Source organism: Carcharodon carcharias, chromosome 29 (assembly GCF_017639515.1).
Source record: "Carcharodon carcharias isolate sCarCar2 chromosome 29, sCarCar2.pri, whole genome shotgun sequence".
NCBI lineage: Eukaryota > Metazoa > Chordata > Chondrichthyes > Lamniformes > Lamnidae > Carcharodon > Carcharodon carcharias.
The window spans coordinates 350,998-377,535 of NC_054495.1; the positions used below are offsets into that span (position 1 = coordinate 350,998).

Here is a 26,538-nt window from a genome sequence, read left to right on the forward strand (position 1 = left end):
AAATATAACTTGTTCATGACGAGGTTCAGGAACAAGTCTGGACTCCTGTCATTATTTCGTTGCTATCTCGATGTGTGAATACTAACTCCATGTTCCTGTATTTTCTCTCCGTGTCTGTGTAAGGGTCTCCACCCCTGAAGAAGTTGAATTGCTCTGCTTGTTCATGCCAATACCACTTCCACCCCAGGAAAGGTGAAGGGAAATCACACACTCCCTCCCTCCCAATCCCTCTCCCCACACCTCCCCTTCCCCTAATGCCCAATCACCAGAAAGGCTGACTGCATGATCATTCCTGGCCTCCGGAAGTTCCCACAATCACAGATACCAGTCTTCAGCCAATCTCATTCACATCTCACATTGGGAGACTTACTGCCTGCAGACAGCATGACCTCTGTTCAGGCAGTGACCACAGAGTCGTTAAGCATCATTTCAGCAGCAGTTTATCTTTAATTAGACTTTGGATCAACAACAACATGTAGAAAAGTAAAAAATAAACCTGACAGAAACGTATAGACACATTCAGAAAATATTTACATTAGCAATTTTATACATCCCTTGTAAAATATGACCACTCACTGTTTGCCACAAAAAACTGCATATAAAAAAGACAAAATTAAAATATACCGAATGTATCTATATAAGTTCAGGCAAGAAACAGTTTCAATCTGTGAACCATCTAGAATCTGAATCCCTCCTGAGATTGTGCTGATCAGGACGGTTTGTGCAAAGTGGGAAGTGATTGTTAATCCCAATCCTGAGCTCAGACATTCCACCAGGAATCACTGGATAACCACAATACTGGCCTGATTGTCCCCTCCCTGACACAGGCTCAGTGCAGGGGAAACTCAGTTAGTGCTGGAGAGTCCCGTTCCCCAGAAGGTTTTCTTCTCCAGCCACTCCATCCTGATGCTCAGGTGCTGTTGTCACAAGGCCCCATGCTTCACCTGGACAGCTCACCCCTGTCAAAGGGACATCATTAGGTCCTTCATTTCGATTGTTGGAGTGTCGATTTTGAACACAATTCCTAGGAGAGAAAAACCATTACTGTGACAACTTCATTTTGAGTGTTCTGGTGTCTATTTTGTGTTCTGGTGTCTATTTTTTTTCCTAGGACAGAAAAACCAGCAGAGTTCAGGTGACATTAAAAGAATCCAACACTTTGGACAAGTGTGTAAAGGAGCCGTTCAGGAGCACAGACCCGATTAAATTACACTCAACATCCTGGGTACCAATGGCAGCTGGAAAATGGGTCACAGGAGCTGCATGGTGATGGAGCACAGAGTATAGAGGAGAGGAGGCTCATAGGGGAGGCAATGGGCAAGAGCTGGACACTCCACAGGAGCTGTGCTGACCGATAGAGGGAGGGCCAGAGGATAGAGTTAGAGAACCCTACAATAGTTTCTGCTCCCACTGCAAGGGGTGTATGTGGAGACAGGCGGTGAGCACGGAGATGTGGATATTGAGTGTGCGAAGGGAATTCGAGATGGCCTTCCCAGTGACTGAATCATCTAATATCCAGGTTAAAAGGCGGTGGTTTGGAAAATACAGGAGGAGACTGAACAACAACAACTTGTGTTTATATAGAACCTTGAACAGAACATATCCTAAATGCTTATGAAACAAAATTTGACATTGAGCTACACAAGGGTTCAGGCAGTGAGTTAGGCATTAAGGAGCAAATGGTGTTGTTGGGAGGTAAGGAAGAGAGACAGACACAGACACACACAGACAGGCAGAGGTTGAGGGAGGGAATTCCAGAGTTTGGGCCCAGGCAGCTAAAGGCTCAGCCACCAATGATGTAGCGATGGAAAATCAGGGAGTCTGAAGACACCAGAATTGGAGGAGTGCAGAGATCTGAGGGTTGTGGGGCTGAAGGAGGTTACACATGGGGAGGAGTGAGGCCACAGAATGTTTGATAAAAGGGTGAGAATGTTAAAATCTGTCTATCACAGTCCTAAATAAATTCAAGGATGAACAGCGGCAGATTTGCAATCAAACCCTTGTGGCACGGGACCCCCCAAACAATAGGGGAGTGGGGGGAAAGGGGGGGAGTGAGCGAGTGAGTGCTGAACTGTTGGAAGTGCTGTCTTTCAGCTGAGATGTTAAACTGCCTGCTCGGCTGTCTAGCAGCCTCCTGTGCAGCGAAGTGTTCGGGCACAGCACGCCGAAATTATTCACTGAAAACCAGTTTCCGGTCTCTGGGCTCTAGCTCGGCCAGGCAATGCACTGTGGGCAGCGCACAGCTACTGTTTTCCGTAGCCAGCCAAGGCATAAGACCATAAGATGCAGGAGCAGAAATAGGCCATTCAGCCCATCAAGTCAGCTCTGCCATTCAATGAGATCATGGCTGATCTGATAATCCTGAACTCCACTTCCCTGCCTGTTCCCCATAACCCCCGATTCCCTTACGGATTAAAAATCTATCTCAGCCTTGAATATACTTAACGACCCAGCCTCTACAGACCTCTGCAGATTCACAACCCTCAGAGAAGAAATTCCTCCTCAGCTCTGTATTAAACAGGCGACCCCTTGCTCTGAGAGTATACCGTCTGGTCCTAGACTCTCCCACAAGGGGAAACAACCTCACCGCTTCTACCCTGACAAAACCCTTGAAGAATCTTTTATGTTCAAATAAGGCTGCCTCTCATTCTTCTAAATTCCAATGAGTACAGGCCCAACCTACTCAACGTCTCCTCATAACAAAAGCCCCACAAGCAGCTGTTGACCATGTGTCAATCCCACCGTCCATCCCGGAGTTATGGCCCAGAAAGCAGTACTCGGTCTCTGCGCCATCCTGCAGCCGGGCAGAGAGCCAGCGGAAGGGCACTCGCACCGGACTGCGCAGGATGACAAGCTGGAAGTGATTGGATAATGCTGCTCAATGATAGGGTGGATTGAAGCATTCTCACTGCTCAGTAAATGGACAGGTTGAGGTGTCAGCAACATTTAAGAAAACATTATAAAACAAAAACAGGATTAAAATGGAAACCATGAAACATTCTAGAACTCACCATTTTGGTCGCCTTTGGAATACACAAAACACAATTCTAGAAAGCAAAACTCCAGCAAAAAAACTAACAGCAACTCCAACTCCAATTCCAAATCCAAATCCAGACCGTACTCCTGTACAAAGTACATGATGTAGAGACAGAATGAAGATATTAACAGACTGGGACACAGTAACAAAATTAACAGCAGAGACCTTCAGCACCTAGTGTTTCAGAACCATCCCCAGTACTAACAGATCCCTGGTTAATACTGGACCTGGAGGGATGTGGGAGGTTAGATACAATAATCACACACACACCAGGCCACCCCACAGCTTCCTGCACACACACACACTGTCCCGCAATGTGATGGATACATGCTTTCCAATTGAGATAACTGGACACTGACCCGCAGCAACTCCTTCCAATTAAACCCAACAGTCCATTGAAATAGAGCGGGAATTTTAAACTAATTTGCAGATCAGGAAAGCCACGGGATTGGGTGTAACGCGGATTTACACCTGGGACAATATTACTCTCCACTGACTTCAACCAGTGGTACACCCAATCCCTTCAATTTCCCAACAGTACGGTTTGGTTATAATTGTACCAAGACTTTCCACACAGAATTCCAGAATGCTAGTGGGAAGCAAGAAACCTCAGAGTTTTGTATCTGAGAGACAGGAAGGTGAGACTCAAACAGAAATAACATTTCTAGGTAGTTTCAGGGCCACTTACAGGTAACAGTGACCCACACCACTCACTCTCACAGAATCATTCTATGGTGAAATATCACACAGCATTTCAAACCTTCCCATGTTACTACCTGTCTCTGCAGCATGTTCAAATGTAAGAGCTGAAAACACATGCAGTAGATTAGAAACAGATTTACCTGGTACAGACATGGTCGGTACAGGTGTTTCAGGTCGCTCTAAAGAAAACAACATGTGTTTAGTATTGTGTGTGAAACAAACTGCAGAAATGTTCAAAGACTTTTTTGGGCTTTAGGGAAACACATCCCGGGAGGAACGAGACCCGGATCAAACTAATCGGGAAGGATCAGGAACAGGGTCGGCAGAGTGAAAAATCCAACAGGATTGCATTAACTGTGGGGCGTAGAATGGAAGTTTTCCAGAGTTACCCTGAGCAGGATCATTCCCAGCAACCTACATCCCCCTGTGGAGAGAATCCCCACAGGATCCTGGGTCTACTGGGATACACTTTCAAGGTAAGCGCACTGGGTCTTGTAAAGGCTGCCTGAGAGGTGTGATGGGCCCCACCTCCTGCACCCCGACATTTGGAGCCAGATGGAACACATTTCTGGAGAGTGAGTGCTGTGGGGAGTGATCACTGGAATCCTCCACATTGGTCTAAAGCCCATGAACTCTGGCAGCTTTCGGTCAACAATGGGCCTGGAAACCTCCTGCTGCTTATCACCTACTGCCCTCCCTTAGCTGATGAATCAGGACTCCTCCATGTTGAACACCACTTGGTGTGTGCGGTGAGTGCATTGGTGAGCGAGTGCAGCTTGATAGCAACGTTAACTCCTTCCATCACCCAGTTTGACCGCTCTGTCCTTCAGGGCTCAGCCAGCTCGCTCAGTGATGGTATTACTGAGCCACCCTTGGTGATGGACAGTGAAGTCCCCACTCAGTACATTCTGTGTCCTTTCCACTCTCACTGCTTCCTCCAAGTGGTGTTCAGCATGGAGGAGTACTGATTCATCAGCTGAGGGAGGGCAGTAGCTGATAATCAGCAGGAGGTTTCCAGGTCCATGTTTGACCTGAAGCTGTGAAACTTCATGGGGTTCAGAGGCAATGTTGAGGATTCCCAGTGCCACTGACTCCGGACTGCATACCACTGTGCCCCCACCATGTGACAGGACATACCCAGGGATGGTGATAGAGGAGTTTGGGATGTGGGGTTAATTCTGTGAGAATGACTCTGCCAGACAGCTCTCCCAACTTGGACAGCAGTTCCCAGGTGTTAGTGAAGGGACTTTGCAGAGTCGACTGGGTTGGGTGTGTCTTTGTTGTATCCTGATTCAATACCTGGGTCACAGCCAGTGATCCATTCAGTTTTATCCTGTTTTGCTCTCCAGCCTTAGATACAAACCGATACAGGTCAGTTAATAAGCAACTAGGTTAACGTGGGACTGGAGTCACATAGAGACCAGACTGGGTATGGACGGCAGGTTTCCTTCCCTAAAGAGACATTAGTGAACCAGTTGGGGTTTTACAACAATCCAACAGCTTCAGGGTCACTTTTCCTGGGACCAAATTGATATTTCCAGGTTTGTATTTAAAGAACTGAATTTAAAATCTGACAGTGCCATGGGGGGATTTCATTCTCTGAATTATTACTCCAGGCCTCTGGATTACTCATCTAGTAATTTAACCACCAACCCCATAAAATCAGGGATTATATACAGAATTAAAAACAAAAAAACTGCGGATGCTGGAAATCCAAAACAAAAACAAAAACAGAATTACCTGGAAAAACTCAGCAGGTCTGGCAGCATCGGCGGAGGAGAAAAGAGTTGACGTTTCGAGTCCTCATGACCCTTCGACAGAACTTGAGTTCGAGTCCAAGAAAGAGTTGAAATATAAGCTGGTTAAAGGTGTGTGTGTGGGGGGCGAGAGAGAGAGAGAGAGAGAGAGAGAGAGAGAGAAGTGGAGGGGGGGGTGTGGTTGTAGGGACAAACAAACAGTGATAGAAGCAGATCATCAAAAGATGTCAACAACAATAGTACAAAAGAACACATAGGTGTTAAAGCTGGTGGTATTATCTAAACGAATGTGCTAATTAAGAATGGATGGTAGGGCACTCAAGGTATAGCTCTAGTGGGGGTGGGGAGAGCATAAAAGATTTAAAAAAAAAAATTTTTAAAGTTAAAGTTGGTGATATTATGTAAACGAATGTGCTAATTAAGAATGGATGGTAGGGCACTCAAGGTATAGCTCTAGTGGGGGTGGGGAGAGCATAAAATTTAAAAAAAAATTAAATACAGAATACCTGAAACAAAAGCTTCTTACCCAACACAAAGAGATGGACGACATCAGATTTCACTAAATAATGGACCTCCTCTTTCTTCTTGTAAATCTGACACTCATACATTTTCTTGTCAGACTTCCTGAGGTCAGAGATCAGAATTGACCAGTTGCCTTGCTCCAATTGATCTTTGAACAGTTTTGTTCTGTTTCTGAACCGTGGGTCTTGTTCTGTCAAATCATCATTGCCATCGACAAACTTGTGTAAAATTTCAGATCTTGATATTCCCCAAATCACCTGTAAATCTGAGACTGGGACATTCCCTTTGTAGGTACTGGGCAGCACAATCTGCTCTCCAAGGAACCCAGAAACTGACCAGTCACCTGGAAAAGATTGAAAGCATTTATCCACAGAGATAACCTCCCTGCTGGTACATCACATCCCAAGCGTCACGTGGGTACACTGCGATGCTCAATTTGCAAGATGCACTGATCAGTAACTCACAGCTTTCATTTCTGTGGGAAGGTTAAAGCTCAGGTATTAAGGCCTTCAACTAAACCCAGCTTGTGCTGGATATTTGTTCACACAGAGCAGATGGACAGAGCAGAAAAATCACGTTTTCCATTTATACACAAGCTGGGAGAACTCATCAGTATATTGGTCACCTGCCCTTAGGAGGAATTCAGAGACCGGGAGTACACAATGTGAGGTGGAGCTCAGCAGCTGAAAAATGACCCTGAAATGTAATGACATGAACAGGTGGGGTGGGGGTTCCCAAGGAAGTAGGAAGGGGTTTGGACAGCTTGGGGGTGGGAGGGAATGACGGTCGAATACACTGGGTAGGGGTTTGAGGCAGAACCTGATTTACTTTCTTTATTCTTTCATGGGATGTGGGCATCGCTGGCAGGTCCAGAATTTGTTGTCCACCCCGAATGGTCCTTGATCTGAGTGGCTTGCTCGGCTACTTCAGAGGACAATTCAGAGTCAACCACATTGCTGTCTGGGTCTGTAGTCACAAAGTCAGGACAGCAGATTTCGCTTCATAAGAGGGCATTCATAAACCAGATGGCTTTTTACTAAAATCAATAACAGTTTCATATATTGTAGGTTTGTATTATTATATATTATGATAATATTATCATAGATTTATTAACTAGTTGCCATGGTGGGATTTGAACTCATGTCCCCAGAGCATTAGTCTGGGCCTCTGGGTTCCTAGTCCTGTGACAGTGCCACTATTACCATCTCTCCACTGGTCTGAAAAGGATTGAGGCAGTGTGTATTCTCACCACCCTCAAGATTACAAGGTCAGAGGATACAGGTGCAGGAGTAAGCCATTTGGCCCCTCAAGCCTGCTGTCTCATTTAATAAGATCATGGCTGATCTGATTGTGGCCTTAACTCCACTTTCATGCCTGTGCCCCCTTGTCAATCAAAATTCTGTCTAACTCAGCCTTGGTTATATTCAATGAGCCAGCCTTCACTGCTCTCCGGGGAAGACAATTCCAAAGTCTAACAACCCTTAGAGAAGAAATTCCTCATTTCCATCTTAAATACCAGACATCTTATTCTTAAACTGTACCCCACAGTTCCAGATTCCCCTACAAGGGGAAATATCCTTTCAGTGTCTATCCTATCAAACTCCCTCAGAATCTGATCTGTTTCAATAAGATCATCTCCCATTCCCCTAAACTCCAACGGATACAGGGACAGCCTGCTCAACCTTTCCTCCTAACACAAACCCCTTCATCCCAGGAATCAGCCGAGTGAACATTCTCTGAACTGCCTCCAATGCAAGTATATCTCTCCTTAAGTAAGGAGACCAAAACTGTGCACAGTACACCAGGTATGGTCTCACCAATGCCCTGTACAGCTGTAGCAAGTCTTCCCTACTTTTATACTCCATCCCCCTTGCAATAAAGACCAACATTCATTTGCCTTCCTAATTACTTGCTGTGCCTGCATGCTGACCTTTTTGTGATTCATGTACAAGGACACCCAGATCCCTCTTTACTGTAACATTCTGCAGTCTGTCTCCGTTTCAGATAACATTCTGCTTTTCCATTCTTGCTGCCAAAGTGGACAAGTTCACATTTCCCACATTCTGCTCGATCTGCCAAATTTTTGCCCACTCACTTTACCTGTCTGTATCTCTTTGCATCCTCCTCTTGTCTTGCTTTCCATATTTGTACCAGCACCAAATTAGATACAATACAGTCAGTCCCTTTATTCAAGTCAATAATATAGATTGTATGCAGCTGACTCCCCAGCACTGATCCCTGTGGCATTGCACTAGTTATAGTTTGCCGACCTCAGAAATATCCATTTACCACAATGTTCTGTTCTCTGTTAGTTTGCTAATCCTTAATCTATGCCAATACATCATCTCCAGCAACATAAACGGTTAAAAACTAAATGCTGCAGATGTTGGAAATCTGAAGGAATAACAGAAAATCCTGGAAAAACTCAGCAGGTCTGACAGCATCTGTGGAGAGAGAAATAGAGTCAAAGTTTCGAGTCTGTATGACCCTTATTCAGAGCTAAAGAGAGGTAAGAAATGTGATGAAATTTATAATGTTTTAAGGTGGTGGAAAAGATGAAGCTGGATAGAAGGCCAGCGATAGGTGGGAATAGCAAAAGAGAAATTGACAAAGATGTCATGGACGAAAAAAACAAAGGGAGTGTTAATGGTAGTGGTAAGGGCTAAAGGAGGTGCTGATAGTACCTTAAAGGTCAGACAGCAGAATGTGTTAATAGCAGGACATGGGTTATCACTCTGTGAAAAAACAACATGGAAGAAGTAACAGCTGGTCCTTTTGAGGGATGTGTGGGGGAGGGGGAAAAGGATGGAAAAGGGGATAAAATGTTATTTCAGAAGATGTGGCACCTTATTGAGTGCCTTCTAGAAATTGAAATACATGACATCAACTGGTTCCTCTTTATCCATCCAGCTTGTTATGTCCTCAAAGAATTCTACTAAATTTGTCAAACAGTTTCCCTTTTGCAAAACCATGTTTACTCCACCTGATTGTGTTATGATTTTCTAAATGTCCTTCTACTATCTCCTTAACAATGGAATCCAGGTGGTGGTGGTGGCAGAGGTTGAGGTTTTTGAATGAAATGTCGAAGGAGCCTTGGTGAGTTCCTGCAGTGCATCTTGTAGATGGTACACACTGCTGCCACTGAGTCGATAGTGGATGTTGAAGTTGGTGGATGGGGTGCCAATTAAGTAGACTGCTTTGATCTGAATGGTGTCAAACTGCTTGAGTGTTGCTGGAACTGCACTCATCCAGACAAGTGGAGATCATTCCATCGCATGCCTGACTTGTAGATGGTGGGCAGGCTTGGCAGGGGAGGGTAACGAGGTGAGTGACTCTCATCAGGATTCCCAGCCGCTGACCTGTTCTTGAAGCCACAGTATTTATATGGCTGGTCCAGTTCAGTTTCTAGTCAATGCTAACCCTCCAGGATATTGATAATGGCAATGACAGACGTTAGACTAACTGGCCTATATAGTTTCTAGTTTTCTGTCTCCTTCCTTTCTTGAACAGAAATGTAAATTTTGTGAATTTCCAATCCAGTGGGACCTTTACAGAATCTAGGAAATTTTTTGTGGATTATAACCAATGGATACACTCTCTGTAGCCGCTTCCTTTAACTCCCTAGGATGCAGGCCATCAGGTCCATGGGACTTGTCAGCCTTTTGTCCCACTGGTTTTTCTCTGGTGATCGTGATCTTTTAAGTCCCTCTCTCCCTTTTTGCTCCCTACTTTTCTATTATTCCTGGGATGCTTTGTGTGTCTTCTGCTGTGAAAATACAAAAAACGTGTTCAATGTCTCTGTCATTTCCTTGTTTCTCAATAATTCCTCAGTCTCACTCTCTAAGGGATCAATGCTCATCACCACTATTCTTTTTATACTTGTAGGAACCTTGACTGTCTGTTTCTATATTTTTTGCTAGTTTCCTCTTATACTCCAATTTCGGTCTCTATTATTTTTTAGTCATCCTTTGCTGGTTTCTAAAATTTTCCCAATCTTCTGCCAATTTCTAATCTTTGCAGCATTGTACATCTTTTCTTTCAATTTGATTCCATACTAAGTTAGCCACACATGGTGCACCCTTTCTTTCTTAATGGAATATATTTCTGTTGAGGGTTACTGAATATCTCCTTAAATTTCTGCCAATGCTTCTCTACTGTCCTTTATTTTAACCTATGCTCCCAATCCAGTTTAGCCAGCTCTGCCTTTGTACCCTTGTAACAGTCTTTATTTAACTTTAAGGCACTAGTTTCAGATCCAAAGTTCTCACCCTCAAACCGAATGTGAAATTCTATCTTGATCATTCTTCCCTAGAGGATCCCTGATATGAGGTCAGTTACTAGTCCTGTCTCATTGCACAATACCAGGTCTAAAGTAGTACATTCCCTGGTTGGCTCCAGAATGTATGTTTCTAAGAAGCTGTCCCAAATAAACTCTATGGACCCATTCTCCAGGCTAGCTTTGCCAATTTAATTTGTCCAATCTAAATGAAGATTAAAATCTCTCATGATTATTGCAGTACTTTTTTTTTTAAACAGGTAACCTCCCCTCCCCCCATTTATTTATTTATACTCTGTCCTACAGTATAGCTACTGCCAGGAGGCCTATAAACCTGTCCCACCAGTAACTTCCTTCTTTTGCTTTTTCTTATCTCCAGGCTGATTCTGCATTTTGATCCTCCAGACCAAGATTATTTCTCATTATTGTACTGGTTTTATCCTTGATTAACAGAGCCACCCCACCTCATTCTCCTTTCTTCCAGATCTTCAGAAATGTTCAAATACAATGGAATATTCAAGTCCTGGCATGGTCACTTTGCAACCATTTGTCTGTAACAGCAATATCAGACTGGGTCACTGGATTCCAGTCACCCATCCCAGTGTCAGAGGTTGCTCAGTGTCCCACTGTTCACATCACAGGGGTTAAGCGAAAGACATTAACTGCCTTCCTTTCAGTTCTCATGATCATGATGTGTGATGTGAACCTACTGTGTCCACTCCCTCAATGGCACCACTTGCAGTACACACAGCTCCTTAAAGCAAGATGAATTCCTGATTCCCCCCCAACCCTTTGATCACTGCTGAAATGTTCCAGCAGTCACAGCACTTACCTGAAACAGCAGCAACAACACTGAGCAGCAACAGGAGTAGTTTCTGTAAGTTGTGTCCCTGCAACAAGAAACCACAGTTACCCCCTTTACAACAGATTCACTTCTGGTTGATGACTGGGCTGGGCCGGGCTAAGCGCACGCGTGGGTTTGATCCCCGCCCCTTTTTACCTGCAGCTCCCTTTCCATCCATTCCGGCCAATACAGGGTTAAAGGTAAAAGTCGATCCTTTCACTATTTCAGAAATCTGCAGCGATCCGATAGAGGAAACTGGCTTTTTATTCACCAACAGACCCGCAGCATCTCAATCGACACAGCCGGAAACTACCGGCCGCTCAGTCTCTCCCTTTACCTCAAAACAACTCGTTTGTTTCATTCTCTCTTTCTGGGCGCACCCGCTCCACTGAATAAACCAGGAAAAACACCCTCTGCAGTGAGAAAACCGCAGCAAAGACTGAAATATCCGAGCAGCAAGAGATATGTGGCTTTCAGCTAAATTATATACCAAATAAACAATCCCATAGTGATTCGGGACTGAAAACCCGCTCGTGCAGCAGCCAAGAGCGGGTGGATAAAACACAGGTAAAAACAGAGAGTTCAGCGAGAATAAACCCAGAGTCTGGTTCCTGTATTAAAGGGGTTCAGTCAGATAAACCCAGAGTCTAGTTCCTGTATTAAAGGGGTTCAGTCAGATAAACCCAGAGTCTGGTTCCTGTATTAAAGGGGTTCAGTCAGATAAACCCAGAGTCTGGTTCCTGTATTAAAAGGGTTCAGCGAGAATAAACCCAGAGTCTGGTTCCTGTATTAAAGGGGTTCAACGAGAATAAACCCAGAGTCTGGTTCCTGTATTAAAGGGCTTCAGCGAGAATAAACCCAGAGTCTGGTTCCTGTATTAAAGGAATTCTGTCAGATAAACCCAGAGTCTGGTTTCTGTATTAAAGGGGTTCAGTCAGATAAACCCAGAGTCCGGTTCCAGTATTAAAGGTGTCCAGTAAGAATAAACCCAGAGTCTGGCTCCTGTATTAAAGGGGTTCAGTCAGATAAACCCAGAGTCTGGTTCCTGTATTAAAGGGGTTCAGTGAGAATAAACCCAGAGTCTGGTTCCTGTATTAAAGGGGTTCAGTCACGTGATGGCGCTACTGAGTTCAGTATTGCAGGGAGACATTTGAGCATTTTTGATAACAAGACTTGCATTGATATAGCACCTTTCATGGCCACAGGATGTCCCAAAGTGATTTATAATCAACAAAATACTTTACTACTTGCAATAAAATAATATACTAACTGTGAAGTCTTTTTGAACCATGGTAATGCATGAAATGCGGCAGTTAATTTGCGCTCAGCAAGCTCCCACAAATGTTGGGTCAGGACAAAAGCAGATCTCACCTGTTTTTAGTGATGTGGGTTCAGGGATAAATATTGGGCCCAGGTCTTCGGGAAAACTCGCCCTGCTTAACTTCTAAATAGTGGCCATGGGATTTTTCTCATTTCTCTGAGAGAGCAGACAGGCTTCGGTTTAATGTTTCATCCAAACAACAGCATATCCAACAGTGTGGGTCTCCCAATCTGTAAACCCTCCGACAATGCGGCACACCCTCAATACTGACCCTCCGACAATGCAGCATTCCCTCAGTACTGACCCTCCTACAATGCAGTGTCCCCTCAATACTGATCCTCTGACAGTGCAGTTTCCCCCTCAGTACTGACAGTCAGAAAATGCAGTACTCCCTCAGTATTGCACTGGGAATGTTAGACTGGATATGGGGCTCATGTCTCTGGAATGGGATTCAGAAGTGAAAGTGTTCCCCACTCAGTCAATGTCAGACTTTAATACAGACACTCAGCACTGGATCAATGCTGTCCTGAATTGTTCCCAGTAGATGTGAAACCCAGTCTGTACATTCAAGGCTGAGAGGTTTTGACTCAAAGGGAATTCCAGGACATGATGATCAGATGGAAATTGGAGTTGATGGAGAAGATCAGGCACGATCTTATTGAGGGGGCAAGTTTTGAGGGGATGAATGGCCTCCTCCTGCTCCTATTTCTGATGTGTTTGGAATGGATGTTCCCAGTGTGGGATGGACAATCTTGCCTATTCCCTTGTCCCTTACAGTGTGTAGTCAAGACCCGATGGTGTGAGGGACTGAAACCTCACCCAGCATCCCAACTACCCTGCGGTTCAGTGGTAGCTCTGAGTCTGAAGGTCGTGAGTTCACAGAGCCGCTCCAGAGAGCTGAGCATGAAATTCAGGCCAACACCAGCTTCACTGCGATGCCTGATTAAATCTCCCCAGATCTCTTTTCCCTTCTTTGAGAATCTGCCTAAAACTTTGAATATCTTTTTTCCTCTAATATCCCCTCATGTGGATCTGACTAAAGAACCATCTGGACACCAGAGCAAAAGATGCCTCAGCCAGAGCAGCAGCTAATATTGATCTCAGTGCTCAGAGTGAGAGAGGGGAATGACTTGATGACATTCCTGTCCTGGTCCTTGTCTGGAAACTCCTGCTGGACATCAGGATCAGGCTTCGATGCAATGTTAAATAAACTGCTGAATCTAAAGGATTTGTCTAACAAGGCTCTGCTCTCAGCAGCGAGTCTACCTACACAGTGAATGTAGTCACAGAGAAAGGGCTACAACACAGCTGGTCAAATGTTCCAACCCTCACTTACCCTGAATGAGGATCCACATTGAGGATTAAACCTTGTGAAATTAAATCCCCTCTGTCTAAACTCTCTCAGATGAAGGATGGATGTTTATGTGGGGCTAACAGAGGGTGACAGGTATCCACATGTCAGCCATGACTCAGTGGGTAACACTCTCACTCAGAATCTGAAGGCTGTGGGTTTAAACACCACTCCAGGCTGGTGGGGTAGAAGGTGAGGACAAAGGGACTCCTAACGTGGTCTTCGGGGGGGGGCGGGTGGTCAGAGGGTTGAGAGAATAAGTGCAGGAAATTAGATGGGGGTCTTGTTAACTACAGTGTCGGGGAATTGCTTAAAGAAAAAGATCAGTTGTACGATCAGAACGGATGTTACCAAGCGGTAGAAACTTGTGAGAAGTATCGTCAAGGTAGCTGTGGGATTGCGTAGGATTTTAATGAATATTCTTTGACAGGAGATCCCCAGAAATGGTGACAGAGAATTTGAGGAAAGCAAGAGTTGGAAATGGACTATGTGAAGGTGAGGAAAGGGTGGAAAATGAAAGCAGAGTTGAAGAAATTTTCCAGTTCAGGGTGAGAATCTAAAGCAGCACCAATTCAGTCATCGTCATCAATGTAGCAGTAAAAGTGGTGGGGGATGGGGCCCGAGTAGGACTGGACCAAGGAAAGTTCCACATATCCTACTGAAAGGCCGGCAGAGCTAGTGTCCACGTGGGTGCTCATAGCTCACACCTTTGATGTAAAATGAGTGAGTGGAGGTAAAGGTGAAAACAAGTTCAGCCAGGTGGAGAAGGATGGAGATAGGAAGAGAAACTGGCAGCCAAAGAGAATTTGTGTTTTTGGGGGCTGCAATGTATCTCCATTTATATTAAAAGAGAATTTTTCCTTAAAAGGTGTCTGCAATTCAGTTGTCTGGGCTCCAAGCTCTGGAAAACTGATCTCATTTTCATACTCTGACCTAATATCTCCAGATGTGGTTTGGTATCAAATTCTCTTTTATAATGCTCTGTGAAGCACCTTGGGACATTTATAAAACACCTTTAACATTATAAAATACAACTTGTTCATGACGAGATTCAGGAACAAGTCTGGACTCCTGTCATTATTCAGTTGCTATTGTGATGTGTGAATACTATTTCCATGTTCCTGTATTTTCTCTCCGTGTCTGTGTAAGGGTCTCCTCCTGTGAAGAAGTTGAATTGCTCTGTTTGTTCATGCCAAAACCATTTCCACCCCAGGAAAGGTGAAGGGAGATCACACACTCCCTCCGTCCCAATCCCTCCCCTTCCCCTAATGCCCAATCACCAGAGGTGCTGACTGCATGATCATTCCTGGCCTCCGGAAGTTCCCACAATCACAGATACCAGTCTTCAGCCAATCTCATTCACATCTCACATCGGGAGACTTACTGCCTGCAGACAGCATGACCTCTGTTCAGGCAGTGACTACCAGAGTCATTAAACATCAGACTGTAGATCCATTCATTTCAGCATCGGTCTATCTTTAATTAGACCTTGGATCAAAAATGACATGTAGAAAAGTAAGAAATATACCTGACAGAAATGTATAGACATATACAAAAATATTTAGATTAGAAATTCTAGAGATCCTTTGTCAAATATGGTCAATCACTGTTTGGAATAAAAGCTGCATTTAAAAAAGGCAAGATTCAAATATACCAAATGTATCTGCATCATTTCTGGCAAGAAACAGTTTCAATCTGTAAACTATCTACAATCTGAATTCTGGCTGTAAAACACTTGCTGACAATAATGTCGTTGCTGGCTTTTGCCCAGAGGGAGTTTCTGAAGCCTCTTCCCATGTTCAACACTGTGGAAGCAGCATCACTACAAGGGCTGCAATGTTTAAAATTGAGACGGACAATAAATGGGACCCTGGCAGCATCACCCACACTGAGAACAAGTGAATAAACTCATCAGAAATTACCTGATGTTCCCACTCATTCATCAATAGGAAGTTACCATCTCACACAGGGAGTGATCAATGGGTACACAACTAAAGATGGTCCTGTACGTTCCTGAGACTAGGTTTAGACACAGTCTGTAACAGGAATGCAGAGAGATAATGCAGAGAATGAAATACTTGGAGAGCTTTTCTAGTAAATGGAGAATACTTCCACTGGGAGATTCCCTCCTGAGATTGTGCTGGTCAGGATGGTTTGTGCAAAGTGGGAAGTGATTGTTGATCCAAATCCTGAGCTCAGCCTTTACACCGGGAATTACTCGATAACCACAATACTGGGCTGATATTTTCCCCTCCCTGACTCATGCTCAGTGCAGGGGAAACTCAGTTCGTGCTGGACAGACCTGATCCCCTGAAGGTTTTGTTCTCCTGCCGCTCCATCCTGCTGCTCAGGTGCTGTTGTCACAAGGCCCCGTGCATCACCCCAACAGGTCACCTCTGCGACAACGTAAGATGCTTCAGTTTGATTGATATGGTGTCTACTTTGTTTCCCAGGAGAGAAAAACCAGCAGATTTCAGGCGATATTAAAAGAATCCAACACTTTGGACAGGTGTGTAAAGGAGCTGTTCAGGAGCACAGACCAATTAAATTACACTCAACATCCTGGGTACCAATAGCAGCTGGAAAATTGGTCACAGGAGCTGTACGGTGATGGAGCACAGAGTGTAGAGGAGAGGAGGCTTATAGGGGAAGCAATGGGCAAGAGGTGGACACTCCACAGGAGCTGTGCTGACCGACAGAGGAAGGGTCAGTGGATAGAGTTAGAAATCCTGCAATTGTCCCTCCTCCCACTGCGAGGGGTGTATATGGGGACAGGTGGTGAACATAGAGATGTGGATATTGAGTGAAACAAGGGAATCCAAGATGGCCTTCCCAGTGACTAAATCATCAAATATCCGGGTTAAAGGGCGGTGGTTTGAAAAGTGTAGGAGGAGACTGAACAGCAACAACTTGCATTTATATAGCCCAATTACTTCACCGGCCTATATCTCTCTGCAGCCTCTTTGTATCCTCCTCAGTTTACTTTCCTATTGAGCTTTGCATCATCAGCAAAATTGGACATATTACACTCTATCCCCTCACCTCAGTCATTGATCTAGATTGTGAATAACTGATGATTCAGCACCAGTTACATTGTGAGGCCTAATCTTGTGGAACAGCCTGTTGTGTGGCACCTGATCAAATTCCTTCTGAAATTCCAAATATATTCCTCATCCACTGGTTCCCCCAGAGGGATAATGTTTGTTCCTTTTCAATCCATGGGGAATGTTCAGCAGCTACAGGATGACAAGCTGGAAGTGATTGGATAATGCTGCTCAATGATAGGGTGGATTGAAGCATCCTCACAGCTCAGTAAATGGACAGGTTTAGGTGTCAGCAACATTTAAGAGAACATTATAAAACAAAAACAGGATTAAAATGGAAACCATGAAACGTTCAAGAACTCACCATTTTTGTCGCCTTTGGAATACACAAACCACAATTCCAGAAAGCAAAACTCCAGCAAAAAAACCAACAGCAACTCCAAATCCAAATCCAGGCTGTGCTCCTGGACAAAGTACAGGACCTAGAGACAGAATGAAGACATTAACAGACTGGGACACACTTACATAACTAACAGCAGAGACCTGCAGCACTGAGTGTTTCAGAATCAACCCCACTACAAACAGATTCCTGGTTAATTCTAGTCCTGGAGGGATGTGGGAGGTTAGATACCAATAATCACACACACACCAGGCCACCCCACAGCTCCGTGCACACAAACACTGTACCACAATGTGATCGATACACGCTTTCCAATCGAGATAACTGGGCACTGACCAGCGGCAGCCTCCCTTCAATTAAAGCTAACAACCTGCTGAAAGAGAGAGAGGGGGAATTTTAAAAAATAACATTTTTGGCTGGGAATTCCATGAGGTTGGATGGGTCACCAGTTTGTACCCAGATCAATACGATTCTACACTGAATTCAATGTTGACGATTCCCGGGGTCACTCCCTCCCGACTGTATATCACTGTGCCCACACCTCTGGTGGGTCGGTCCTGCCAGTGGGACAGGACATGCCCAGGGATGGTGATAGAGGAGTCTGAGATGTAGGGCTGATTCTGAGAGTATGACTATGTCACACAGCTCTCCCAAATGGACACAAGTCCCCAGATGTCAGTGAAGGGACTCTGCAGAGTTGACTGGGCTGGGTGTGTCTTTGTTGTTTCCTGATTCAATACCTGGGTCACAGCCAGTAATCCGTTCAGTTCCGTTCCGTTTTTTCTGTCTCACGGTTTTTTACAAACTGATTAAAGTGGCCGAGCAAGTCAGAGGACAGTTAAAAGTCAACCAGGTTAATGTGGGGCTGGAGCCACACAGAGACCAGACTGGTTAAGAATGGCAGGTTTCCTTCCCTAAAGGGACATTTGTGAACCAGTTGGGGTTTTACAACAATCCAACAGCTTCAGGGTCACTTTTATTGGGACCAGCTTTATATTTCCCAGATTTTAAATTTAAATTCAGTTAATTAATTAAAATGCCATCGTGGGTCTGAATTCACATTGTGTGGGTGATTAGTCCAGGCCTCCGGATTTCTAGTCTAGTAACATAATCACTGCACTACCAAACCCATAACTCAGAGATTAAATACAGGACAGCTGAAACAGAAACCTCTCACCTCTTACAGAGAGATGGATGTGATCAGTGTGCTCCCAGTGTAACCCTGCACCTGTTCTCTTGTAAATCTGACATTGATCCTGGTTCTGGTCTGACTTCCTGAGGTCAGAGATTAGAACTGACCAGTTGCCTTATTCCAGTTGATCAGTGAACAGGTTTGTTCTGTTTCTGAACTGTGGGTCTTGTCCTGTCACTTCCCATTCCCACTGACAAATTTCACACTCAGATATCCCCCAGGCTACCAGTAAATCTGAGACTGGGACATTCCCTTTGTAGGTGCAAGGCAGCACAAGCTGCTCCCAAAGGAACCCAGAAATTGACACAGGTGAGTCACCAGGGAAAGATTGAAAGTATTTATCCACAGATATAACCTCCCTGATTGTACATTACAGACGAGGCTTCACGTGGGTACATCGAGATGCTCGATTTGCAAGAAGCACTGATCAGTAACTCACTGCTTTCATTTCTGTGGGCAAGTTAAAGCTCAGGAATATACTATTTATAATGACAAGTTCCCTGTGCAGCGAGAACAATTCTTGCCATTCTTTTTAAATGGAAACATCTCAATGTCACACTTGGCATAAAGAAAATCTCAAAATGTTTTTAAAATTCCCTTTTTCCACAGGATTGGGTGGAATGTCGGTTTACACCTGGGTCAATGTTACTCTCCACTGACTTCAACCAGTGTTGCACCCAATCCCATCAGTTTCCCAACAGGAGGGTTCGGTTATAATTGTACCAAGACTTTCCACACAGAATTCCAGACATTCTAATGCGAGTGGGAAGCAGGAATCCTCAGAGTTTTGCATCTGAGGGACAGGAAGGTGGGGCTCAGAAACATAACCATAAATTCCATAAAATGAAAGCAAAATACCGCGGATGCTGGAAATCTGAAACAAAAATTGCTGCAAAAACTCAGTCGGTCTGACAGCATCTGTGGAGAGGAAGACAGAGTTAATGTTTTGAGTCCGTTTGACTCTTCATCAGAACTAAAGAGGAATAGAAATGTGGTGAAACATAAGCTGTTTAAGGGGGGGTGGGACAGGTGGAGCTGGATAGAGGGCCAGTGATAGGTGGAGGCAAAGGAGAGATTGCCAAAGATGTAATAAACAAAGGGACAAAGGGGTGTTGACGGCAGTGATATTAGCTAAAGGATGTGCTAATGGTGACATTAATGGTAGAAAGCAGGATAAGCAAGTGACAGATGGCCCTTCTGGGGTGGGGTGGGGTGAAGGGATCCTAATATCCTCACCAGGACATTTGGTCGTGCTGTTGGGGAAGATTTAAACTTGATTGGCAGGGGGATGGGAACCTGGGGTGGGTAAATTCAGAGTGCAGAGGAGAAAAACTGGCAGTGGGAAGTAGAGAAATATCAACTCATAATGAGGATATATCAGAGAGTTGCATCAAGGTAGATAGGATATCTGGAGAGTTTGCTAGAATTAGAGTCGGCAACAGTAAGACATTAGGTGGGGTCAGGATAAGGGGGAAAAGAAAAAGCCTAAATAAGGGCTAATGTGCATGTATGTGAATGCACGGAGTGTGATTAATAAGATTGGTGAACCGCAGGCACAGGTTGACAAATGGAATTATGATATTATCGCTATAACAGAGACCTGGCTCAAAGAAGGGCAGGACTGGGCATTAAATATTCCTGGGTACAAGGTATTTAGGAGAGACAGGAAAGGAAGAAACAGGGAGGAGTGACAATATTGGTTAACGATAGCATTACAGTACTGGAGAGAGAGGATGTTCCAGAGGAGTCAGGGACGGAATCTCTCTGCCTAGAGGTAAGGAATTGTAAAGGTGCAATAACAGGTGTGGTATATAGAGCACCAACTAGTGGAAGGGATGTGGAGAAACAAATTTGCAAAAGAAATTATGGAGACGTGCAAGAGTTATAGAGAATCATACGGGTGCCTTCCATTCTCCAAATATAGACTGGGATAGGAATAGTACAAAACATAAGAGGGGCGAGAGAGTTCAAAATAATTTTCTACAGCAGTATGTTTCCATCCAACAAGAAGACGTGCACTTTTGGACCTGGTTCTGGGAAATGTGTTGGCTCATGTGGATCAAATATCAGTGGGAGAGCATCTACAGGATAGTGATCATGTATCATAAGGTTTAGGTTAATCATGGAAAAGGACAGAGAACAATCCACAGCAGAAATAATTAATTGGAGGAAAGCAAACTTCAATGGGATGAGAATGCATCTGAGTTGAGTGAGTTGGAATCAAATGTTGGCAGAAAAGACAATGGCTGAACAATGGGCCGCCTTCAAACAAAAAGTATTCCAAGCAATGTCAAGATGTATTCCCTTGAAGGGGAAAGGTCGGACAAATAAATCCAGAGTGCCCTGGATGATGAGAGAGATAGCAGTAAAGATGAAAAGGAAGAAGTGCACGTACGACAGATGTGAGGTAGAAAATACAATGGAGAATCAGACTGAATACAGAGGGACTAGAAAGGATGTGAAGGACTAAAAAGTAAAGCAAGGAGAGAGCATGAAAAGAGGCTGGCAGCAAACAAAAAAGGGAATCCCAAGGTTATCTATAAGCAGGTAAATAATAAAAGGATGGTAAAAGGAAGAGTAGGACTGATTAGGGACAAAAAAGGGACCTGCATGTGGAGGATGGGGAAGTAGCTCAGGTGTTGAACGAGTACTTTAAATCTGTCTTTACAAAGAAAACTTGTTACCCAGGCCAAAGTGAGACAGTAGGTAACTGGAACACTTACAATCGAGAGGAAGGAGGTGTTGGAAAGGCTACCTTTACTTAAAATACCAGTACGAGGAGCGGATGAGATACATCCAAGGGTACTGAGAGGAGTGAGAGTGGAAATTACAGAGGCACTAGTAATACTATTCCAGTCTTCCTTAGGCACAGGGGAGCAGAAATGCAAATGTTACACCATTATCCAAAAGTGGGTGCAAGGATAAAGCTGACAACTACAGGCCAGTCAGTTTGACACCAATGGGAGGGAAACTTCTGAAAACTATAGTACGGGATGAAATCAATAATCACTTAGACAAGTGCAGGATAATTAAGGCAAGCCAGCATGGATTCATCAGGGGAAAATCATGTATAACTAACTTTGATGGAATGTTTTGAGGAGGTAACAGAGAAGGTTGATAAGGGCAATGCTGTTGATGTGGCATATATGGATTTTCAAAAGGCATTTGAAACAGTGCCACACAACAGACTTGAGTAAAATTCTAGCTCATGGAATAAAAGAGAAAGTAGGCACTTGGATAAGAAATTGGCTGAGTGATAGGAAACAGAGAGTAGTGATAAATGGTTGTTTTTCAGATTGAAGGAAGATTTGTAGTGGAGTTCCTCAGGGGTCAGTGTTGGGACCCTTGCTCTTCCTGTTTTATATTAATGACCTAGACTGTGGTGTGTAGGGCATAATTTCAAAATTTAAAGATGATTAGAAATGTTGTCAACTGTGATGGGAATAGTCCTGAACTTCAAAAGGACATAGGCATGTTGGTGGATTGGGCAGACAAGTAGCAGATGAAGTTCAATGCAGAGAAGAGTGAGGTGATTCATTTTGGCAGGAAAGATATGGTGAGAGAGTATAAAATAAAGGGAGATCCTCTAAAGGAGGTGCAGGAACAAAGAGACATTGATGTATATGTACTTTGGTCATTGAAGATGATTGGGCATGTCCAGAGTGCAGTTAATAAAGCATATAGTATCTTAGGGTTTATTAGTAGGGGTATTGAGTACAAGAGTAAGGAGGTCATGTTAAACTTGTATAAGACACTAGTTAGGCCTCATCTGGAGCACTGTGTCCAGTTCTGGGTGCCATACTTGAGGAAGGATGGGAAGGTATTGGAGAGAGTACAGAGGAGATTCACAAGGATAATTCCTGGGATGAAGAACTGGAGCTATGAGGATAGATTGGAGAGGTTGGGATTGATTTCCTTGGAGAAAAGAAGGCTGAGAGGAGACTTGACAGAGGAATTCAAGATCCTGAGGGGTAAGGACAGGGTAAATAGTGAGAAACTGTTCCCACCCAGGAGAACATCAAGAACCACAGGGCACAGATACAAAATAATTGGCTAAAGGAGTAAATGTGATGTGGGGAAAGATTTTTTCACCCAGAGGGTAGTTGGAGTCTGGAACAAACTTCCTGAAAGGGTGGTGGAGGCAGGATCGATCGAGGTATTCTAAAGGGAATCAGATTACTCCCTGAAAAGAGAGAATGTGCAAGGTTATGGGGATAAGGCAGTGGAGTGAGATTAGAGAGATTTCTCTTTCAGAGAGCCAGTGCAGACGCAATGAGCCAAATGTCCTCTTTCTGCACTGTAAAGATACTGTGATATCTGTACAGGTACATTATCCTGTACTCCCCCCTCACTCATTCTGTGAATCAGCTGCTGCTGTCAATATTAACTATCAAAAGGTAATTGGATGAATTATTAAAGGGAAGGATAATTACAGGGAGAAAAAAAATTTGAAGAATTGATTTGGCCTTGCGAGTGATAAAGTCATTTCAGTAGCAGGGAGAGATCATTTGTCTCTGAGTGAATGAATTTAAAAGGGGACAAAGTGTCTATTCCTCAAACCCGTTTCTTGATCTTGTGATTAAAGTGATACAACCCCACCCTCTGCTGTCGGATGGACGCAACTACACAAGCAGAGGAGATCTCACCAAAGAAACAGTCAGAGAGCAGGTCAATCAAAAGTGACAGGGAAATGGGTGTTTGAGTGTCTTCAGAGGGAAGCAGTAACATAAAGGTCGGGTGAAGTAGAGATTAAGATTAATGCTCAGAATTTATAGCGAGAACAATTCTTGTCATTTTAAAAAATGGAAATATCTCAGCTCACACTTTGAACGAAGTAAAATCTCAAAATATTTTTTAAATTCTCTATCTCTCAGACACTAAGTTGCTCTTTCACAGATCGTGGGAGGCTCTGAAAAGAACCTTTGTAATTTATTCTTTCATGGGATGTGGGTGTCACTGGCTGGGTCAGCATTTATTGCCCATCCCTAATTGCCCTTGGGAAGATGGTGGGGAGCTGCCTTCTTGAACCACTGCAGTCCCTGTGGTGTAGGTACACCCACAGTGCTGTTAGGGAGGGAGTTCCAGGATTTTGACCCAGTGACAATGAAGGAACAGCCGATATATTTCCAAGTCAGGATGGTGAGTGACTTCAAGGGGAACTTCCAGGTGGTGGTGTTCCCATGTGTAAGAGAGCAGGTTAATCAAAAATGACAGGGAAAAGTGTGGTTCGGTATCTTCAGAGGAAAGCTGTAACGTACAGGTCGGGTGAAGTAGAAATTAAGTTCTATTTTTGATTGGACAATCAGGGGAGAGCGCCAGCGCAGTACCCCCTCGCCTGGAGTCACATCTCGACCAGACTGGGTAAGGTCGGTCCATCCCTAAAGAGACATCAATGAACCAATTGGGGTTTTACAACAATCCAACAGCTTCATGGTCACTTTTGTTGCAACTAACTTCAGATTTCCAGATTTTTATTTAATCGACTCAATTTAAATTCTTTAAGTGCTATGTTGGGATTTGAACTCTCATTCTCCGGAGTATTAGTCTGGTAAGAGAACCATAGCACGACCAAATCTTCCCCACATGGTACATTTGGTCACTTCACCGCACCCTTCCCCTCCTCCTCCAATATCGACCCTCCTACTGTGCAGCGATCCCTCAGTACTGACCCTCCGACAGTACAACACTCCCACAGTACGGAGCCTCGGACAATGCAGCACTCCCACAGTAGGGATGTGGTGTTTCCTGGGAACACTAGGATTTACACACTGAGTATTTATGGAGTGGGAATTGGGACAGTTAAACTGTGCCCTGTTTACTGTGTGGATCCAGGATCACATGGATTTACAGGACCAGTCGTGAACAGCAGCAGATTGTTGGAGGGGGAACTGCATAGACTCCAGTGTCTGAATGAGTGACTCCTGTTCCTGGGAACAAACTGAACACTGCAATGGGAAGGAAAGGGCTCACTCACACAGACCCATTCTATGGTGAAATATCACACAGCATTTCAAACATTCCAATGTAACTACGTGTATCTGCAGCATGATCAAATGTAAGAGCTGAAAACACATGCAGTACTTCAGAAACAGATTTACCTGGTGCAGGTGTACTTGGTACAGATGTGTATGATCTCGCTCTAAAGAAAACAACATGTGTTTAATATTTTGTGTGAAACCAACAGCAGAAATGTTCAAAGACTCTAACGGTCTTTAGGGAAACACATCCTGGGAAGAACGAGACTCGGGTCAAACTGATTGGGAAGGGTCAGGAACAGGGTCAGCAGAGTGAAAAATCCAACAGGATTGCATTAACTGTGGGGGGTAGAATGGATGTTTTCCAGAGTTACCCTGAGCAGGATCATTCCCAGCAGCCTACATCCCCCTGTGGAGAGAATCTCCACAGGATCCTGGGTCTACTGGGATACATTTTCACAGTAAGTGCACTGCGTCTTGTAAAGGTTGCCTGAGAGGTATGATGGGCCCCACCACCTGCACCCCAAAATCTGGAGACCACCGGAGCTCTATGCTGGAGAGTGAGTGAAGTTTGATAGCTCCATTAACTCTTTCCATCACACAGTTTGACAGCTCTGTCCTTCAAGGTTCCATCAGCTTGGTCAGTGATGGTATTTCCGACCCACCCTTGGTGATGGACAGTGAAGTCCCCACTCAGTACATTCTGTGTCCTTGCCACCCCACTGCTTCCTCCAAGTGGTGTTCAGCATGGAGTAGTACTGATTCATCAGCTGACGGAGGGCAGTTGGTGATAATCAGCAGAAGGTTTCTCAGGTCCATGTTTCACCTGAAGCTGTGAGACTTCATGGGGATCAGAGTCAATGTTGAGGATTCCCAGGACTACTCCCTCCGGACTGTATACCACACCTCTGGTGGGTCTGTCCTGCCAGTGGGACAGGACATACCCAGGGATGGTGACAGAGGAGACTGGGATTCAGGCTTAATTCTGTGAGTATGACTCTGCCAGACAGCTCTCCCAACTTGGACACCAGTCCCCAGAGGTTAGTGGGGGGACTTTGCAATGTTGACTGGCCTGGGATTGTCTGCGTTGTTTCCTGATTCGATGCCTGGGATGAAGCCAATGAGGATTCAGTTTTATTCTATTCTTTTTTTCCAATGGTTTAATATAAATTCATTTTCAACAGCCCTCTTACCTGCTAGGCCAGCTTAACCAATCAGCTTACTGTGGGACTGGAGTCACATAGAGACCAGACTGGGTAAGGATGGCAGGTTTACTTCCCTAAAGGGACATTCGTGAACCAGTTGGGGTTTTACAGCAATCCAACAGCTTCAGGGTCACTTTAAGACCATAAGACATAGGAGCTATTCGGCCTATTGAGTCTGCTCCGCCATTCAATCGTGGCTGATAAGTTTCTCAACCCCATTCTCCCGCCTTCTCCCCGTAACCTTTGATCCCCATACTAATCAAGAACCTATCTATCTCACTCTTAAATACACTCAATGACCTGGCCTCCACAGCCTTCTGTGGCAATGAATTCCATAGATTCACCACTCTCTGGCTAAAGATGTTTCTCCTCATCTCTGTTTTAAAAGGTCTTCCCTTTACTCTGAGGCTGTGCCCTTGGGTCCTAGTCTCTCCTACTAATGGAAACATCTTCCCCACGTCCACTCTATCCAGGCCTTTCAGTATTCTAAGTTTCAATCAGATCCCCCCTCATCCTTCTAAACTCAATCGAGTATAGACCCAGAGTCCTCAAACGTTCCTCATATGTTAAGCCTTTCATTCCTGGGTTCGTTCTCGTGAACCTCCTCTGGACCCTCTCCAGGGCCAGAACATCCTTCCTGAGATACGGGGCCCAAAATTGCTCATAATATTCTAAATGTGGTCTGACCAGAGCCTTATAAAGCCTCAGCAGCATATCCCTGCTTTTATATTCTAGTCCTCTCGAAATAAATGCCAACATTGCATTTGCTTTCCTAACTACCGACTCAACCTGCAAGTTAATCTTAAGAGAATCTTAGACTAGGACTCCCAAGTCCCTTTGCACTCCAGATTTCTGAATTCTCTCCCCATTTAGAAAATAGTCTATGCCTCTATTCTTCCTACCAAAATGCAT

At 44.4% G+C, this 26,538-nt stretch overlaps 1 protein-coding gene across 2 annotated transcripts in view; it reads right to left on the reverse strand.

The window, feature by feature from the left end:
- Window positions 1-427: 427 nt before the first annotated feature.
- The window catches only part of LOC121271031, a 35,774-nt gene continuing 9,663 nt past the window's right edge, over window positions 428-26,538 (reverse strand). The window contains exons 3-9 of one of the 2 annotated variants that reach the window (XM_041176720.1): window positions 24,543-24,585; window positions 17,219-17,333; window positions 11,127-11,184; window positions 6,023-6,361; window positions 3,880-3,918; window positions 3,012-3,123; window positions 428-1,024 (exon numbers count right to left, since the gene is read on the reverse strand). In XM_041176720.1, coding sequence (XP_041032654.1) covers window positions 850-1,024; window positions 3,012-3,123; window positions 3,880-3,918; window positions 6,023-6,361; window positions 11,127-11,184; window positions 17,219-17,333; window positions 24,543-24,585 — 881 coding nt within the window. In that variant the 3' untranslated portion in view covers window positions 428-849. Of the gene's footprint in view, window positions 1,025-3,011; window positions 3,124-3,879; window positions 3,919-6,022; window positions 6,362-11,126; window positions 11,185-17,218; window positions 17,337-24,542; window positions 24,586-26,538 lie in introns of both variants that reach the window. The other variant, XM_041176721.1, reaches the window with a different exon arrangement.